We start from the raw sequence: 21387 nt of genomic DNA on the forward strand, positions 1-21387 counted from the left end.
AATGGAATATGTCATACTCACTTTGTGGAAGTGAATATGCTAGGCGCTTTGGAGAATATACAGCCAATGTAATAAATAGCAGTGACAGCAATATGCGGTCACTAACACACCAAGAAGCACATCACAGAAAATCTTTGGTTGAACATAAAGAAGCAAAAACACAGTGCAACTTCAGCACAGAAAGATCCTGGTTAACTGACTTAAAAGTGAGCCTGTGATGCGTTTCAGTGAAGTTATGATTTATCTTCAAAGATAAATTATATTTATTGCATTTCATATGGAGCTATGGATTCAATAATTACCTCATGTCTAGCACCATTGGTGACAATACTATCCTGGGTTTGTAGGTGTAACATTAGTGTAATACACTCACCAAATCCCATCTACAATCCATCTGATGGCCATATGCCCTATTTAGGAAGCATATCACCATTTATTCCTCTAAAATGACACGACTGCCAGCTCATCTCTGTGTGAACTGCGTCTATATTCCTTGGCAAAACATAAGAAGCTTGAATCTGTCATGCTGGCAATTATCACACCAACTACAGAGCATGTGAGGTAGAAAGCCACATGGCCTTCTCTACTGATACAGTCAACCTTTCTAGAGGTCCTAAACGGCCTAACGAATCAGTGAATTATTTGTTCTATCTGGGTAAATTGATTTATCAGGAAGGGGCCTAGGAGTAGCCAGTCAAGAGATGCAAGAACAGGGCCCATGTTAGATCATGAGAGACATATTGGCAGGTACTTTTAAATGACAGGGAGATATAAAATAAAATATAGGGAAGTGGTATGAAAAATGCTTGTTAGAGGGCAGAAGAAGAAACAAATGTTCTTTAAAATGTACATAACTGAATGAAAATTTGTAAAAGAAATCAGAGAGAGAGAGAGAATTCAAAGGTCAAACATAGGCGAATAGCTTCCAAACAATGAGAGAACAATACAGTGAATATCAGAGGGGGGTCTCTCCCATTTAAAAGTCCTACCAGTCATCGATTAAAAGGGATTGATCAGGAATTACCTGGGTCGATTCTTTGACTGCTTGATGCATTCTTGGAAACAGTCCAGCGATTTCCACAGTTCCAGAATCTTTTCCTCCTCTGAAGGGAAGTTAATGGTCTCAGGCACCTGCTGAGACATTGTGTAACCTGCACAAAAAGACACACTGACACTTTAGAAAGATTAACACTCCAAGGACGTTTCCAGGCCTGATGCAAAGAACTACCTTGCAAAGATGGTACAGTGTTTAGGGCATATCATTACAAGGCATTCAAATAAGCTGTGCAAGGCATGACAATTTAGAAGGAGCGCTCCAAGCACCATAACTAACTCAGCTCATTGTACTTGTTATGGTGGTATACATCAATGGTCACAGTTCCTCGTTTATACCTGTCATGCCATTTCTTGGAGTGGTGTGACAAAATGTTCAGCACCCATAATCTTCCCCACTTCATCCACAATGATAATATGCAAAAAGTGCACTTCTGCATTAGTAAGTGCGATGCCGTCAGCCATCCACAGATAGAATAGGATGAGACTGCTGGGGTGGGTTAGCCAGCTTTTTTAGAATACAGCGGTCATCTACATTGGAAATAGTTGTAATTGATAATGCAGAAGTGTAGTCACTGCATTAACCGTGACGGCGGACTATGAGTGCCACAAAAAAAAAAAATTGCCACAATCTGTTAAAAGAAACCATAACCACTACAATGGCAGTTAGGGTGGCCCTTTAAAGCGGCACTGTCATGCCGAACTTACCTTTCCTCAATCTCTTCCTCTTCTCCCCCTCTCTCAGGATCTGTTCTCCGTTTCTTCCTGTCTGCTATAGTTTTCTTTAAAATCATAAGACAAAGTAGGGACTCTTTGCCTTATGGAGGATTCCTCCGCTTGACCAGCTCTGACCAGCGAAGGAGCAAAGTGTACTTCATTTCCGCTGGTCAGAGCAATATTCCCATAATTCTTACCTTTCCTCTGTGTTCCCACGATGCTTCCTGTCATTTTAGACGAAACTGACGAATTGCATTCTAACTGAATGAGAACAGTATGTTCGTTTCTTTTAGAACGCAATTCGGCACTTTGTTCGGATCGCAATTTCATTCGAATGAATGAAATTCCGATCCTATTCATTGCCGCGGCTGCATCTTGCAGCCGCTTAGTAGATAACTCCCTAATTCCCACGGTATCAGGGAGCTATCTACTAAAAGGCTGAAAGACCTAAATTGGTCTTTCAGCCAAATTTACTAATACTAAGTAAAGATTACTTAGTATTAGTAAATAATATGCCCCTACTCGCTATACCGCGAGTAGGGGCATGTCTAGTAAGCAGTGAGCAGCCTGTGGGGCCCCCTAAATAACAATAAGGGGGGGGACCTACTGTCCTCCCCCCCTGAGCGGTGGGTGGGGGCCCTAAATAAAGATATGGGGGGGTGACACCTACTGTCCTCCCCCCCGTCCCCCACCCCTTATCGGTGGGTGGGGGCCCTAAAAACACAATAAAGGGGGGGGACCTACTGTCCCCCCCCCGGCCCACCAAAAAATAAACTTACCATTTGACGTCTTCTTTTTTCTAAAATCTTAATTTTTCTGCCCCCAAAAAAGCCAAATAAAAAGCCATCATACCCGAACTTAAAATAAAATAAAAAACCAGCCGAAAAAGAAAAAACCCGAGCGCAAAAAAAATAATCCATCTTCACCCATGGAGGGCTCCGCGCAGACTGAGCTACGCAGGGCGGGGGAAGGCTTATAAAGCCCGGCCCCGCCCTGCAATTAGGCAAAGAACACTCTGATTGGTGGGTTTATGCCAATCAGAGTGCTCTCTCATTTTACACAGCGTGGGAAAGTTCTTTGGAATTTTCCCACGATGTGTAAAATGACACAGAGCACTGTGATTGGATGGATTTCAAGCCATCCAATCACATTGCTTTGTGTCATTTTACACACCGTGGGAAAGTTCTTTGGAATTTTCCCATGATGTGTAAAATGACACAGAGCACTGTGATTGGATGGATTTCAAGCCATCCAATCACAGTGCTCTGTGTCATTTTACACAGCGTGGGAATGTTCGGGGGCCGGGGGGGGGAGGGGGACGACGGTAGGTACCCCCCCACCATTCTTATCTAGGGCCCCCACCCACCGCTCAGGGGTGGGGGCCGGGGGGAGGACAGTAGGTCCCCCCCCCTCTCTTTATTTAGGGTCCCCACCCACCGCTCAGGGGTGCGGGCCAGGGGGGGGGGGGGGGAGGACAGTAGGTATCCCCCTTATTGTTTTTTTAGGGCCCCCACCCACCGCTCAAGGGTGGGGGTCGGGGGGGGAAGGACGGTAGGTCCCCCCCACCATTCTTATCTAGGGCCGCCACCCACCGCTCAGGGGTGGGGGCCGGGGGGAGGACAGTAGGTCCCCCCCCTCATTATCATTATGGCCCCCACCTGCCGCACAGGGGTGGGGGCCGGGAAGGACAGTATGTCCCCCCCCTCATTATCATTATGGCCCAAACCCGCCGCCCACGGGTGGGGTCCTGGGGGGGGAGGACAGTAGGTCCCCCCCCCTCATTATCTTCATGGCCCCCACCCGCCGCTCAGGGGTGGGGGCCTGGGGGGGAGGACAGTAGGTCCCCCACCCATCATTATCTTCATGGCCCCCACCCGGCGCTCAGTAATTTATGTAATTTTATTTTACATGTTTAGTAGACATGCCCCTACTCGCGGTGCTATTGACCCCCATAGAGTAAGAGGGCGACCTGGGGGGCTTATGAAGTGGTGGGGAGCACTGCTCCCTGCCGCTTCTATCTCTACATATTACAAGGAGGGAGCTGCAAGCCGGTAGCTCCCTCCTTGTAACAAACTGAACGAACAAACGAACACTGATACACAGTGTTAGTTTGTTCATCTGATTTTTCTATTCATTCATTCGGCTTTCTGATGAATGAATGAAACTGCTATGTTTATATAAGGGTTAAGCCAGCCTCTAAAACCTCTAGTGGTTGTCTCACTGACAGCCGCTAGAGGCGCTTGCGTGATTCTCACTGTGAAAATCACAGAGAGAGCACGCAAGCGTCCATAGGAGAGCATTGTAAATGCTTTCCTATGCGACCGGCTGAATGCGCGCGCTGCTCTTGCCGCGCATGTGCATTCAGCCGAAAGGGAGGATCGGAGGCGGAGAGGAGGAGGAGAGCTCCCCGCCTGGCGCTGGAATAAAGGTAAGTTTTAACCATTTCCTCTCCCCAGAGCCGGGCGGGGGTCCCTGAGGGTGGGGGCACCCCCAGGGCACTATAGTGCCAGGAAAACGAGTATGTTTTCCTGGCACTATAGTGGTCCTTTAATGATTCAGCAAAACAATTTACTTTTGTTAGCATGCAATTCTTCCTACTTAAAAATAAAGTGTGGCAAGTACACTAAATGTATGTCCAGATACAGTACTTGCACTAAAAGATCATTCTTGGAGTAAAAGAAAAAACACATATATATATATATATATATATATATATATAATTTTTTTTTTTTTTTAAATTAAAAAAATAAGAAAATAGATTACCGGTAATCAAAAACAATAAATGCAATAAAACAGATAGTAATCAATATTAAGATAATTACATTATCCAATTAGATAAGAAGTCCAAATATGGTATGCAATCTGGCATATAAAGTCAAAGAAGCATAGAGTTGACTGTATACAAAAATTATTAAATGCCGACACATACTGTATATAAAATCTCACATTTCATAATATATGTACAGGCACATCTAAATGTCTTTAAATCCAGAGCCAAGCATAAGCAATAGCATCCCAATGTTTCACCCAAATGTTCCTATGGGAAAGCATCGGATTAGGTTGATTGTCAAATTTGATGACCTCTGGCAATGAGGCGAAGCAAAGCGGGGTCAGCCACAATGAGACCGGCGCAGTGCTAGAAGAAAGGTGCGTAAAATCCCCTTTTCAAAGTAAGCAGAGAGGGGACATGGTACCTAAACTGTAGTTTTATAACTATAGTGTCAGGAATACATGTTTGTATCCATGACACTATAGTGTTCGTTTAAGTGTACTGATCACATTTTTAAGTTTTTCTTAGAGTGTGGTGTGGTCAATCTGATTGTCCGTTGAATTTAGATATCTGTACAGTGTAGTTTCATTCTGGTTTCAATTTCCACATCCCTAAGATGTCTTGCTTTACCCTTTCCTTAATTTTTAGGAATCTTTCGTAGTAGGATGAGTCACAAGTGGAGTAACTAAGTAAAAACACATAAAGTAAGTTAACTTGGAACACAAATTTCCATAGGATGTTATAATTAATTCAAATACTACAATTTAGAGATGCGCTTTCTCTCAGTTTGCAGTAGTCAATTTTCCAGCTAAGTCTATTAAAGGTTTTTTTCCTAATAAATTATTCGTGTTTGCCTTCCATTACTTGTAGCTAAGTTTGTGGGTCCCTTTTCTAAACCCATTATCATTATCAGGATTTATTGCCCACCTTTTTCTCCAACTCCATTGCCCCTCTAAATAAGAGGGAACTGTTTGTTTTTGGAAATTTTAAATTATATTAGTTGGATCGAAAAATTGCATATTCTGTTTGTTAAAGGCATTAATTGATAAAAAAATATGTATGAGATCCCATTGACTGTGTTGAAATCTCACTGAAATTCCAACCCAGTCAAAAGATATTATTAGATAAAGTAGTTACTACTTTGTCATATATATATATTCCATATACCTGGAAAAACGTGGCAATCAATGAAATGGACAGATAAAGAGCTAGGAGCTGAAAAAGGACTCACTGGATGTAGATAGCAGCAGCCAAGAGGGGCAGTTTCAGGTAAGTATAACTCACCTTTCCCTGCACCCATATGCCACCGCACTGCAAGAGGAGCCGTCGCCATCGGGGTGACTGTCTTTGCTGAGCCTCTTAAATTTTCTATACAATTGCCCATGTTAAAGATTAAACTCGATACCTGATCTGGAGTCATCAAGTGACAATTTCCAATATGAGTTCCTGCAGATGTACAATACCCAAATGCCCTACTTTGGAAGGTTAGAATTTCACCTTTGTGCATAAAGGTCATAATTATGGCACATACAAACCCAATATGACACGACCATTTACAAAAAAAAATAACAGGTTCTGGGATGTTATTTCAAATACAATAGTCTGGATATATGAGAGGGCATTTTTTTTCAAATGTCAACAGTCTCAGCCCATCATTACTAACAAATTAGAGATCCAAACCATGACCAGATCTACTACCAGCTATACATCTAAAGCTTTGCATTCGTATAACAGTCCACCACACTGCATCTTTAGTCTTCAGTGAAACTTAGTCTGATCATATATTCACAATATAGAAAAGGAATGTACCAATCTCCAAAAAGGTGGAGAGAAAACTTTAGGATCAATTGACATACCCACAGCCACATGCCCTGTAATATCTGAAATCATGGAAAATGTGCCCAAGTTCAACTAAGTACTGACGGAAAAAAGTCCACGCTTCTGACCACAGTACAAACTGACTTTGGCTCAAGCCTCTCTGCCATAACTAGGTTTTCAATGATATGACATGGAACAAAGTGAACTAACTGAAGCTATTTTCCTTGACTTTACACATATATTTGGTGTCATTGACTATAACATTTCTATTATTTACATTGAAAATGTCAGCTATAGGTGAACAACCCCTATAACTGGCTCCATTCTGAATTATAAGACAGAACCCAATACTTATGCATCTCCCTACCCACTCAAACGTTGCATGTGAAATTTCCCAAAAGTTACATACCGGAACTTTATCACACGAATAGATCATGCACTCAAGGCTTAGCTGTGTGCAGATGAAACCATAATCAACACGAAGAAAACATAGCACACGTGACTGTTTTACAGCAAACTCTCTACGAGGACAATACATGGATTTCCAAAAATAAATAGGTTCTAAAATATTTCAATCTTTTTCAGCATCTAACTCTACACTTCTATAACAAAGAAGCAGATCATGCAGCATTATGATACTAAAATCACCTACCAGAAATCAGCAAATATTTCTCAAGCCTGTGTTCTGTGAAAATGACAGTCTTCTGTCCAACCAAATCTGTCACCCTTTAACATGTATATACACATTAATATTTTGCTGATATTAAATGTGTAACCTAGTAACACGATTGCATTGTTTCCACTTATCAGAACGTAACTGAAAATGAAAGAAATCTAAATGAAATATTCATTTTAAAAATGTTCTTAATAAATATTTGTTGTTGATTTACTAGGCAGGTCTTATAGTAGGAAACGATGCTGTTAGATTTGGCACGCACTATACACTTGGGTTTTATGATCCATAGTATCTGAAAGCTAGCTAATGCAGAAAACAATGTGTAATACCGAAGACAATTCCTGAGGATTAAAGGAACACTATAGTCACCTAAATTACTTTAGCTAAATAAAGCAGTTTTAGTGTATAGATCATTCCCCTGCAATTTCACTGCTCAATTCACTGTCATTTAGGAGTTAAATCACTCTGTTTCTGCAGCCCTAGCCACACCTCCCCTGGCTATGATTGACAGAGCCTGCATGAAAAAAAAACTGGTTTCACTTTCAAACAGATGTAATTTACCTTAAATAACTGTATCTAAATCTCTAAATTGAACGTTAATCACATACAGGAGGCTTACAGGGTCTAGTAAGCTATTAACATAGCAGGGGATAAGAAAATCTTAATTAAACAGAACTTGCAATAAATAAAGCCTAAATAGGGCTCTCTTTACAGGAAGTGTTTATGGAAGGCTGTGCAAGTCACATGCAGGGAGGTGTGACTAGGGTTCATAAACAAAGAGATTGAACTCCTAAATGGCAGAGGATTGAGCAGTGAGGCTGCAGGGGCATGTTCTATACAGAAAAACTGCTTCATTAAGCTAAAGTTGTTCAGGTGACTATAGTGTCCCTTTAACTAAGAAGTTGCATAATACACTTGTCAAATGAAATGCCTTGTAAAAGGAGAGATCCAACAATTATGTAGATAGCTTATATGACACACAGGTTACAGTGCCTTGCATAGAGTATAGATCTATCTGTCGTGACCCAATATAACGAACCCAGGCTAAAGAAAATGCATTTTTCACTGTATTTAAAGAAACTCTTGCATCTATTGTATTATTGGAATGAACATACTGCTTATCCTTAAACACCTACAGAGAGCAGTAAGCTTAACTACCATAATATTTAACCAAAATATACAAAATAATGTGCAATGTAGAGTGGCACTATATGTGTTATAAGTGAAGCCAATTCCAACTGGGGAATCAATCAATATCACTACACTACACCCGAGGAAGACCCTAGTGTGTTGGAACGCGTTGTGTTTAGAATCATCAGACTGAACTTACTACGATGTAAGAATTAATATGTTTTTATGTGAATGAATTGGATGAATTGTTTGAATTTGGTACTCTTATCTCTATTTCTCATTAGAGAGGAACTAATTACAAGATCTACACATAAGTTGTTACCACTCCTGGGCTGACTTACCTGGGCTAGTATTTTAAGAAATATCTTAAGGGGTATATTTAATGTAATACACTAAGCCACTGAACATTTGTATGTAACTGCAATATTACAGAGTGCGCCAACCTTTTTCTGTTTTAGGTTAATTTAATATTTAAAAAGGTAAGCTACGCATATTAACACTAACATGATACCTATACAAACATACCACCATATTGATGCAGATATATTTGGGTCAGTTTTAAAAAAGAAAACTCCAGGAGATAGGAAAGGTATTTCAGGTTCATGAACATAGGTTTAGCACTGTTTTTTGTTATAGAAAGATGTGAAATGGGTAGAATTACAGTAAAGTGAGGGGGAAGGGATTAAGAAGTCTAATGTATTATTCTATTCCAACCCAAGCCATTAATGTGCTCAACAAATAAGACTTAATATAATCTTAGGAATAAAAAAATTAATAAAAGTCTATAGGCTCTACATCTAAAATGTATCAGAACCTGCAATATCTCTGCTGATAAGTATTCTTATATTTAAGACACATGTTAAGGGTGTATCTTACACTGTTCTTTATCACTCTAGGTTTGTATTATGATTCACTGTTTAGATGTTGGGGCAGCACCTGTTCACACCCTAAGTGCAATTTTCATCCATTAGAAGTGCCATACATTTGCCAAGATTTTACATAAATATCTTTGCATTATGCTATACAAATACCGAACACATGTAAAAAGGAAACAAAAAGTAAATATACTTCCTGGTCAGTGTGTTGTGATCTGGCAAATCACTTGAATAAGCGATGCATTCCAAATATCTAATGAATGGGATTTATATGTATAAATGGTGCCCCTGCTGAATATTTTTGATCCGATTGGACTAAACATAGGCCAGCTGGTCATCTCTTGTTATGGGAATAGAAATGTTTTGATCAAATTTCAATTTGGAGATGGGCTCTCACTTTAATTGAGCATCGGCTAGCAATTTAGCTAAAGCAACATATAAATCACATGTAATTGTTCACAAAATGTAATTATATATTGTGTGCAGATAAACTTTAAAGGGTTACTCCAAACCTTTTGGATGGGGAGACATTTCCAGTTTAAAATGCCCTGTTGGGCACTATGGGCAAGGTTCCCCTCCGTTTGTTGTAAAAACTGCAAATAAAAGCACTTTCCTTTGAATGAAAGCTTCTGGCGCTAATCTTCCACTCCCCTGTGAATGTCACTGGGGCTTCAGGAAGTCCAATCATAGACTTCTCATAGAGAAACCTGTGATTGGTCCGTTTTTGTGTCTCAAACCACATGCGTCCTCCAGGCCAAGAAGGGGAGGTAAAATTTAAATAAATATTGAGAAAAAAAATACTGAAGGGCATGAAGGGAGGGGGTGCCAATCTTCCCATTGCAAGCGTTTTACCAGCAAGGGAGAAGATTTCTATGTCTGTCAGCGTGCAGTGCACATTAATGACACTTTTTTTTTATTATTATTATTTCTTTTTTTTATGCACAAAATTGCCCAGACTTCTGGGCTACCAATGTCCCTTGTGCTGGGGGTGCAACTATAGAAAAGTTGAAAAAATATATATTTTCACTTTTTCCTACTATGGCAATACAGCATTAAACCTATGAATGCACTCGTGTGACACCCAAAATAAATACAAACTGAATAAAAATGCAAAAACCAATTAATTTTTCCAGTGGAACCCTTTGACATAGTGTGTTAACATCGTGTTTCATACAAAAACAACGCAATGGCGGTGATGTATGTGCCAGTGCGTGTATCTGACACACACACACACACACTGGCACATAGTGGTACACAGATACACACACCTTGAGACACAGTGTGTATGTATGTATGTATGTATGTATCTGTGTGTCAAAGTGTGTGTATCTGTGTATGTGCCAGTGTGTATGAAACCAACACACAGATACACACCCACTGGCAGATAGTGGCACACAGATACACACACCTTGAGACACAGTGTGTATGTATGTATGTATGTATGTATCTGTGTGTCAAAGTGTGTGTATCTGTGTATGTGCCAGTGTGTATGAAACCAACACACAGATACACACCCACTGGCAGATAGTGGCACACAGATACACACACCTTGAGACACAGTGTGTATGTATGTATGTATGTATGTATCTGTGTGTCAAAGTGTGTGTATCTGTGTATGTGCCAGTGTGTATGAAACCAACACACAGATACACACCCACTGGCAGATAGTGGCACACAGATACACACACCTTGACACACAGTGTGCATCTGTGTATCAAGGTGTGTGTATCTGTGTTTGTATGTGTCGGTGTGTGCACCTCTGTGTCAGTGTGTGTGTGTGTGTGTGTGTGTGTGTGTGTGTATCTGACACACAGATATACACACTGACACACAAATACACACAGTGACATATACACACACTTGCACCCTGAGATACACACTGGCACACACATTGACATACACACACAAACACACTGGCACATACTCAAACCTTGACACACACACTCTCACTGACAAACAGATATACTCTTTTACAGACACATACAAACACATTCACTCTCACTGACAAGAACAGATACATTCTCACTGACAAACACATTCACTCTTTGACAGAGACACACACACATACAAACTCCCTAACAGACACACATACAATTTATTTTAATTTTTTTACATTTTACTCCACCCAGCCCCCCTACCTTTGTGAGTGCTGGCATGGAGTCGCTGGGGTCCAGTGGGGCTGCTGAGCGGTTGGCGTGCAGGCAGCAAGGGAGCAGTGATCTCCCTGCTCAGTTCCCTCGCGCGCCTCTTAGTGAGGTCATATTCCGGCTCCAGCATCACTGCTGTGCACGCGAGGGAGCTGAGCAGGTAGATCACTACCCACTGCTCCCTCACTGCCCGCAGCCATTTTGTTTTTTAAACTTTTGGAGGAACACCAATTGGGAAATGCTGGTTTACAATAACAACGTCCCTAATACTTTATTTGAATATAAACGTATTATAATCAACAGAGAAGATGATGACCACCTTTAAATGGCACAGGCAACACTCTAAAAACTCTTGTGTATCTATAACATGTCTTATACCCCACCTCCTATAGACTGTAAGCTTGTTTAACCCCTTAAGGACACATGACATGTGTGACATGTCATGATTCCCTTTTATTCCAGAAGTTTGGTCCTTAAGGGGTTAAGCAGGGTCCTCTTCAACCTATCATTCCTTTAAGTTTTCTTGTAATTGTCCTATTTATAGTTACTTCCCCCATCTCATAATATTGTAAAACGCTACAGAATCTGTTGGCGGTATATAAATGGCAATAATAATAATAATAATAATAATATAAAAACATCAGGAAAGTACTGACAAGTGAACTTGTTTATATAACCCTAAAATGAATATAGATTAAACACAGTTACAGAGTAAACAGATAAATGACAGGAATTCAAGTTTAAGTCCAAACTAGCTAAACTGGAAGCACAGCTGACTTGGAGATTTTGTTTCCAGTTCGGCCATTCTGGCTTTAAAATTTGGGCTTTGAATTCTCAACAAATTCTCACTTTAGTGAATAAGACTAAGACGTTTAATAGAGGTAAGGGGGTTGCAAGACCCAGCAGCACATGAAAAGTGCTGTCCTGCAGTATGTAGCTTTCACATGCTGCTGTATGTAGAATTCACATGCTCCTCAATTATTATATTTATATTTTTTTATTCCAGCAACATAACTTGTAGATAATGCAGAGGAGCACATTTCATGTGCTGCCCATCAATAGGTAATGGAAGGCCAAGCAGGGAAGATGGCAGGAGTCAGGGCTGCATGGAGTTAAAGGGACTGTGAGCCCCTCAGCCATGTGCTGCCTTGCTATACATTCCTCCCGTGCTCTGCCTCCCTTACAGGCCGCCAGCTCCCTCCTCCCCTCCCGGTTATCACTGTCCTCTCACCAGCCCGAGCTTCTCTGTTTCGCTTCCGTTCCTCCGAGCCCTTGTGTGGGCTGCACTATAAGCCGGTTACCGGTAGGTGACAATATGATGCAATGGGGAGGAAAGCATGAGCGGAAAAGGAAGCGACAGAAGCCGGAGAGGGACGTGTTCATTCTGGCCAATCAGTGCTCGCCTTTCTTTTATCCGATGAGAGCGAAGCTGTGATTGGTCACACCGTTTCCTAGCAACATATAAATAATGTGAAGGGCCTAGATTTCTAGTGTCCGTTCTGGCCTTAGACATGTCATTGATAGACAGGAGCATGGCAGTGACTGGCAGTATAGGCAGCTCTCTGTTGTCCTTGTACTTAGTATAGTCTAGCAAGAATGACTTATGTGAGCTATAGCAGTCCTTATTGTAGGAAATGCAATTCCCTGGGATAAAATAAACCTTATAGGATCCAGATTAAAATAGTAGAATAAGTGACTATTTCAGAGGTGATTTTTCAATGTTGGAAAAAAGTAACAAACAAAACCAGGTCACATAGAATTCCCATTAATTTTAACTGTGCACCAGGAGCAACAGCATCGTTTATGTCATTTGCATTAGTTGAAATAACACACCAAGCACCATAACCACTACAGCTCGCTGTAGTGGTTTTGGTGCCAGGAGTGCCCAGACGCACTCCCAAAGTAATCTGACAAACCTTCTTAGATAAGTTCGACAATTTACCTGGGTCTCCCAGGTGGAAAAGCACTGGCAGATAAGGAAAAATGTCACTAGTGTCTGATGAATGGAGTGGTAGTTTTATTCATAAAAAAAAATGGCGATTGCAGACAAAACTGGTGCAAACATGAAACTGAATACAAAGTTTATACATAACCCCCCACAGAATAAGTACACTGGGTCACCAGTTTCAGAGTCCATCCTCATAATGTAAAGGAGAAGAGAGAAATAATAGATGTGGGGAAAGTAGGAGAAAGAGGAATATTTCTGTCCCAGCATTGGTTATCCCTTGATCGGTGTATCTGTATGACTTGACTGTTCCACGGAGGCCTCCTCTCTGCTGTGCCCAGAGCTGTCTTATCGCATGGGCACACTGGGTAGTTGCCCGGGCGCCCCCATGTGATGTAATTCCAGTAAAATACAAGTTTAGCAGGCTAAGATTGCCACAAGGCATATGTATGTATATGTGTTTGTAGTATCAGTTAGTTAATAACACGTAGCTAAGATACTGTCATCACTGTACTGACCAGGTGCAGGAATGTAAGAACTGGAATTACGCGTCCCTCTCCTTTGTATCAGATGAGCCACGTGGTTAGACCGGATGGATGAGTTTAGACTCTATTCATTAAATAGGTTAAGGGTATGTGTGGGTGTAGTTAATTGTGGGAGGAGCTACAGTGCTATATAAGGAATGTACTCTATGTATTCAGTACTCAGACTTTGCTGTATTTTGGTGACGCTAGTCCCTCTGAGTCCCGATCGGTGATCCAATAAAGAATCTCTTCCTTCCTGAAGAAACCTGTGTCCATCTCTCTGTGCTTGGCTTCCGTCAGTTTCTCCGGTATCATTTGGTGCATTGGCCGGGAAGCTCATCGTTCAACGGTAGCTGAGAGGCAGAGGCGTGAGACGGTCTATCTTTGCCCACGTTCTCTACGGCTGCACCCCTGAACTTCTGCGTGGACCTCCCTTCGTCTCGGCGCCACTGGTCTGTTGTCCAGGAGATCATCGGCCTCTACGTGAGAAGTGCTGGGGTGTCCCCGTCGATGAGTGTGAACTCAGGTTCAGGAACGAGGAGGTAAGATAACTGCTGTTTTAGACGGCAGGACCCGCTAGGGGTATACCGATTGTGCGGTAGGCCCAAAGGGGTTTTTGAATCTGTATCTGCCCCCTCTGTCGGAGGGAAGGAGCGAAGGCGCACCGCTCGATCGAACGCTCTTTAGTCAGACCGTTTGATTTGGTTAGTCAGGCGGGGTCCTGGTGTAAGATAGCCCTAGCCGGACACCGGTGTCTTGTCTAGACTAGCGTTCTAGGGTGTATATTACGTTCGCTAGGTCGGAGGGACCGGGAGACTAAGCGGCGCCTGTGTAAATTCGGTTCGCTAGTTCTCATCCTATCTGGGCTAAGTGGGAAGGCGTGTAAATTTGGAACCCACTAGACTTTTGATAGTACGACTAAGAGGCGCCTGTGTAAATTCGGATCTCTAGCTCGTTGTATAGTGCGACTAAGAGGCGCCTGTGTAAATTCGGTTCTCTAGCTCGCTATGTATATGTGGTGATTGGGCAGTGTGGCTAACCAAAACGGGTGTATATAGTTTTAGGTAGTCCATTCAAGGTACTGGCCAATAGTTTAGTTGGGAATTGTAAATGTGTTAACGATTGTTTTAGTAAAGTGTATATCTTGTTAGATAGCGCGAGCTCAGCCGTCTAGCGAGAGTGTTAATAGTGTGTTGCTGTATTATAGTGCACGGTACCATAACCCTGTATATTTACTGACATTGTATAATAAGTACTAATCATTGTCGTCCATTGCATGTTTTAACACCATAACCACTAATAATTGTATTGTGACCTTAACTTGTGCTTTGACCTATGCTAACCGTACTGTAACCGCTATTTGTAAAAGACGATGTTACTGGGTGTGTTATAGACGGGTAATTCGTATATAGAGAATTATAGCGTGGGTGACTGTGTAGTTACGCCAAAGGGCATAATATTGATTATATAGTGACTGGTGTAGCAGCTGTGTGTGTACGGGAATTCCCTGAGTGTTTATTGTTATGGTGTACGTTTCACTTGGTAACCATACCACGTGGTGCTGTTGCCAGAGGAAACGGGTGTGACTGTTGAATAGTACGCGTGTATAGTAATCGTTGTCGACGACGTTCCACTGTTAAATATGGGCGCGTCGCAGTCAACGATTCCGGATCCCTTAGGATGTATGGTTAAGAATTTTAAAAAGGGATTCAAAGTTTGTGATTTTGGGGTTAAGATGTCCCCTGTACGTTTGGTCACTTTGTGCACTAGGGAGTGGCCTACTTTGGTTGCGGCATGGCCGCCACGTGGCAGTTTGGATCCAACTCTGGTACAGCGCTTACACGTGGCTGTATCGGGTAGGCCTGAACTTTACGGCCAGTTTCCTTATATTGACTGTTGGAGACAGGCCGTAAATGACTCGCCAAAATGGCTCCGGACATGCCACGAGGAACAGTGTCGCCTCATGGTAGCTAGGACTTGTTCGTCCACTAGGGCTGGTGTTAGGCCCATTTTGGACACGCCCCCTGAGTCCGAGATCCCTTTGCCGCCCCCTTACTTTCCGGTAAGAGGAAGTGACGCAAATACAGGAAGTCCTGTAACCCTTCCCTCATTACCCTCATCCACTTCCGCTTCCTCCTCCAGTACAGGATCCACCCCCCCTCGTACTAAATCTCCCCTACCGGAACCAGAACCCACCCCCATTAGAAACGAATATCCTGATTTGGCGCCACTTCAGACTTCCGGTCAAGCTTCATCTAGCTCGGCCCGAAGTGTTCTATTTACCACCTTTTCCCAAAACCAACCTCCCACATCCCCATACCCTATCTCTCCCCGACCGGAACCCATGACTGACGCCCCTCCACGTAGCCCCATACAGACCCGACAGTTGACCGGTGCCCAACAATTGAGACACTATCAGATGCCTCTTCGTCTGAATCCCGGGTCAGCCTATATTAATGCCGCAGGTCAAATGGCACAAGCTGACCCTGTCTTCGTATATGTTCCCTTCACTACAACCGATCTTTTAAACTGGAAGACCCACAATTCCTCGTATACTGAGAAACCACAAGCCATGACTGATCTGTTCACCTCAATAGTACAGACACATAATCCGACATGGGCTGATTGCCAGCAGTTATTAATGACTTTATTTAACAATGAGGAAAGGACAAGAATAAATCAAGCAGCCATTAAAGCATTAGAGGATAGAGCCCGTGCTTTGAACCAAGCTAATCCAGCAGCATGGGCCGCAACACATTATCCCAACACTGATCCCGATTGGAACGTAAATGGTGCTGATATGGTTCAACTCAGAGCCTATAGAGACGCTATAATTGCTGGCATGAAAGCCGGAGGAAAGAAAGCCATTAACATGTCGAAGACAGTTGAGGTGATCCAGAAAAGCGATGAAGCGCCCAGTGTCTTTTATGACCGATTATTGGAGGCGTACCGCTTGTACACCCCCTTTAATCCGGAAGACGCAGACAATTCCCGAATGGTTAACTCCGCCTTTGTCAGCCAAGCTTACGGAGATATTAAGCGCAAGCTACAAAAGTTAGAAGGGTTTGCAGGTATGTCAATCACCCAACTAATGGAGGTAGCTAATAAGGTGTATATGAATAGGGAAACAGAAAGCAAGAAAGAGGAGGAGCGCAAGATGCGTAAAAAGGCTGATATGCTAGCGGTAGCGATCGCAGGCGTAGATAAACGGGGCCCAGATAGAGGCAATAATAGATGGAGTAGGGAGCCTTTGAGTAGGGATCAGTGTGCGTATTGCAAGGAAGAAGGGCATTGGAGGAACGAATGTCCGCAAAGAGAGCAGTACGAGAGAGACCAACCCAGGGCAGGCTACGGAAACTTTAGAGGCAGAGCGAGAGGTAGAGGAGGTCCCGGAGGGAGTAATGGTTATAGAGGGAGTAATGGGAACAGAGGAAGTGTTAGGGAAGACAGGTATATTCCAGCAGCGCAAAGGTCTCGCGATAGAGAAGGTAGGGACTTTGTAGGATTGGCTGACACGGTCATGGAGGACTATTGATACCGACCGGGCTCCATCCCCCTTGGTCGAGCGGAGCCTATGGTCGATGTATCAATAGGGGGGAAAAGGAGTGCGTTCATGATCGACACTGGTGCTGAACATTCAGTGGTGACTAATCTAGTTGCTCCTCCATCTGGAAGGACTATTACTGTGATAGGAGCAACTGGAAGAAGTGCTGAAAGACCGGTTCTTAAAAGTCGACTCTGTACATTGGGAGGCCACGTAGTAAAACACCAATTCCTTTATATGCCTGAATGTCCAGTCCAATTGCTGGGACGTGATATGCTATCCAAATTACAAGCGCAGATTACGTTCCTACCAGATGGAACAACATCTTTAAAGTTTAATGGACCTTCAGGTATTATGACTTTATCCGTACCAAAGGAAGAAGAGTGGCGACTTTATACAGCGTTGACTAGCCAAAACCCTAGGAGTGATGAGACATTGTTTAACATACCAGGAGTTTGGGCAGAGAACAACCCACCAGGACTGGCCCGCAATATTCCACCAATAAAAATTGAACTGAAACATGGGGTTTATCCAGTGAGCCTAAGACAATATCACATTCCGCAGAAGGCTAAGAAGAACATCCAATCCTATCTGGATAAGTTCATACGGTATGGTATCCTAAAATTCTGTACTTCCCCCTGGAACACCCCATTGCTGCCTGTTCAAAAGCCCGGCACAGATGAGTATCGACCTGTGCAGGACTTAAGAGCAGTCAATGATGCGGTTGTTAGCATACATCCAGTTGTACCCAATCCATATAACCTGCTTGCTTTAATTCCGGGCGGGGCTACTTACTTCACAGTCTTAGATCTCAAAGATGCCTTCTTTTGCCTCCGAATTGCCGCAGAAAGTCAATGTATTTTCGCTTTCCAATGGGAGAACGCTGTAACGGGCTCAAAACGCCAAATGACTTGGACAAGACTGCCCCAAGGGTTTAAAAATTCACCTACCCTATTTGGTTCAGCCCTAAGTCAAGATCTATTGGATTTCGAGTCCATCCCAGGAGAGTGTGTATTGTTACAATATGTAGATGACTTGTTGATAGCAGCAGTTACAAAAGAAATCTGTCAGCAAGCAACGCACGATCTACTACACATTCTCTGGAAGGCAGGATACAAGGTGTCTAGAAAGAAGGCTCAGTTGTGTTTGCCAACTGTCAAGTATCTAGGATTCCATATCTCTGAAGGTCAAAGAATTACGGGGCCAGAGAGAAAAGAAGCTGTCTGCCAAATACCAATACCCAAGAATAGAAGACAAGTGCGAGAATTCTTGGGGGCAGCAGGCTTCTGTAGGATATGGATTCCCAGTTATGCGATACTAGCAAAACCTCTGTACGCAGCTATCAAAGGTACAGAGCACGACCCCTTCCTATGGACCCAAGAACAGCAAACGGCATTTGAAGATGTGAAGAAGGCTTTGATGAGTGCCCCAGCATTAGGTCTACCTGATCACACACGACCATTCTACTTATATGTACACGAGCAAAGAAGAATGGCTGTGGGAGTATTGACACAGTACTTGGGATCATGGCAAAGACCTGTTGCCTACATGTCTAAGCAACTGGATGCAGTGGCCAGCGGACTTCCACCTTGTCTAAGAGCCGTAGCTGCAGCCGCCCTGCTAGTAGCTGAAGCCGATAAACTCACTCTGGGTCAAGAACTTTATGTACGAGTCCCACATGCAGTACAGACGTTGTTGGATTACAAAGGAAATCATTGGTTTAGTAATAGCCGTATGACCAAGTATCAAGCAATGTTGTGTGAAAACCCAAGAGTGCATTTAGAGACTGTAAACACCTTAAATCCAGCTACCCTTTTGCCACAACCTACTGAAAGTCAACATGATTGTTTGGAAGTAATGGATGAAGTATTCTCAAGTAGACCAGATCTTCGTGATTTTCCCATCCAGAACCCCGATGTTCAATATTACACCGACGGCAGTAGTTATGTGAAAGAAGGGATCCGCTATGCAGGATATGCAGTGACAACAATAGACAAGGTGATAGAAGCTCGGCCACTGGCGAAAGGAACATCAGCACAAAAGGCAGAATTAATAGCACTAACACGAGCGTTACAATTGGCTGAAGGTTTAAGAGTAAATATCTATACGGACTCTAAGTATGCGTTTTTAACCACTCATGCCCACGGAGCTTTGTATAAAGAAAGAGGACTACTGAATTCAGAAGGCAAAGAAATCAAGTACGCAGCTGAAATCCTACAACTATTGGAAGCAGTGTGGGAGCCGAAAGAAGTCGGTATCATACATTGTCGAGCGCATCTGAGAGGAGATGGTGATGTAACCAAGGGAAATCGGATGGCAGATAGTGCAGCTAAGCGTGCTGCTGAATCAGGAAGACAGGAGTATGTAGGGCATATAGCTGCTCTTATACCAACTCCACTGTCCCAATGGACTCCAGTTTATACAGCTCAAGAAGAGGAGTGGTTAAAGACTGAACCGGGAAAGTATCTGGAGAACAAGTGGTATCAGCTAGAAGATGGAAGAATAGTTATACCAGCATCGCTAGCGGTAGAAATTGTCCAAAATTATCACAACGGGACACATTCTGGGAGAGACAGTACTGAAGAATCTCTTAGAAAACATTTCTACATACCAAGATTGTCCAACTTGACTCAGGCCATTGTACGCAGATGTGTAACGTGTGCTAAGAATAATGCAAGACAAGGACCAGTAAAGCCACCAGGAGTTCAGTTTATGGGGGGACTCCCCATGTCCGATCTACAAATAGACTTTACAGTGATGCCTAAATCGGGTGGACATCGTTACCTGCTGGTAATTGTGTGCACCTATTCAGGCTGGGTAGAAGCATGTCCTACTCGTACAGAGAAAGCAGGAGAAGTTGTGAGATTCCTGCTACGAGAAATAATACCCCGATATGGACTACCCTGTTCTATAGGATCGGACAATGGTCCAGCTTTTGTTCATCAGTGCCTACAACAACTGACTCATATGCTTGGTATAAAGTGGAGGCTTCATACTGCATATAGACCCCAGAGTTCTGGTAAGGTAGAGAGAATGAATAGAACTATAAAGAACCAGTTGGCTAAAATGTGTCAGGAAACCCAACTTAAGTGGAACGTTCTCTTACCTATAGCCTTATTGCGAATCCGCAGTACCCCTACCAGAAGGATGGGCCTCTCTCCTTTTGAAATCATGTATGGGCGACCACCTCCCGTACTTGGTAACTTAAGGGGGGACTTGAGTCAGTTGGGAGAAGGAATTACCCGGCAGCAGGTTGTAGAGTTGGGTAAGACTATGGAGGAGGTACAGAAATGGGTACAAGATAGATTACCTGTGAATATTTATCCCCCTGTTCATAGTTATCATCCAGGAGACCAAGTGTGGATTAAAGAGTGGAATACTGTACCGTTAGGGCCCAAGTGGAGAGGTCCTTATGTTGTTCTCTTGTCTACCCCTACAGCAATAAAAGTAGCAGAAGTGACTCCGTGGATACATCACTCCAGGGTTAAACCAGCAGCAGTCGATTCTTGGCAAGTTACAGCAGATCCAGAGAATCCCTGCAAGATCCGGTTAAAACGCACTACTCAGTCGGAGTAACGAGGAATTATTGTGGATTACAAATTTTATTGTTACAGGTGTGAGTGAGAAGGCCATAATAAAGCCTGTCCGCTTACCATCACATAGTGTATAAGCCAGGAAAGTCTCGAAGGGACACCTGTGAAGATGAGCAGAACTCCATTCCCTGCAGCCCCTCACATCCTGGAAGCTGAGGCGCCATCGCACGGACGAAGACTGAGGATGACGGCGAAAGATGTGCTTTTGATAGTGTTTATTTATATGTGTTTTTATATTCAGGAAGGTAGAGGTACCGACACTCCTAGCTGTGAGGTATGCATTAAGACTACGAGAACAGGTAACCATATTTCCCAAACCCTAATTTGGCATTCACAATACGAATGTAAAGGAGATGTATCGAGATGTAGATACTTAAATATAGATTATAGTGTGTGCCATTTAGGAGTAGGAGAACCTAAGTGCTTCAGTCCGGAGTATCAGCCTCGTACAATTTGGTTGACTCTCAGGAATGGAGATCCTCAGGGGACCCTAATTAATAAAACGGTGTTAGAATCCGTACATTCTTCGGGTGTTCTGCTATTTGATGCGTGTAAAGCGATATCGAGTGGTAGAAAGCCGTGGAATGTATGTGG

General features: G+C 43.0%; 1 protein-coding gene across 1 annotated transcript in view; it reads right to left on the bottom strand.

The window, feature by feature from the left end:
• IARS1 (isoleucyl-tRNA synthetase 1) overlaps positions 1 to 12521 on the bottom strand; it is a 60488-nt gene extending 47967 nt beyond the window's left edge. The window contains exons 1-2 of the mRNA XM_063426471.1: positions 12419 to 12521; positions 1025 to 1151 (exon numbers count right to left, since the gene is read on the bottom strand). Coding sequence (XP_063282541.1) covers positions 1025 to 1143 — 119 coding nt within the window. The 5' untranslated portion in view covers positions 1144 to 1151; positions 12419 to 12521. The remainder of the gene's footprint in view (positions 1 to 1024; positions 1152 to 12418) is intronic.
• Positions 12522 to 21387: the final 8866 nt, after the last annotated feature.

This window comes from Pelobates fuscus, chromosome 7 (genome assembly GCF_036172605.1).
Source record: "Pelobates fuscus isolate aPelFus1 chromosome 7, aPelFus1.pri, whole genome shotgun sequence".
NCBI classification, from domain to species: Eukaryota; Metazoa; Chordata; class Amphibia; order Anura; family Pelobatidae; genus Pelobates; species Pelobates fuscus.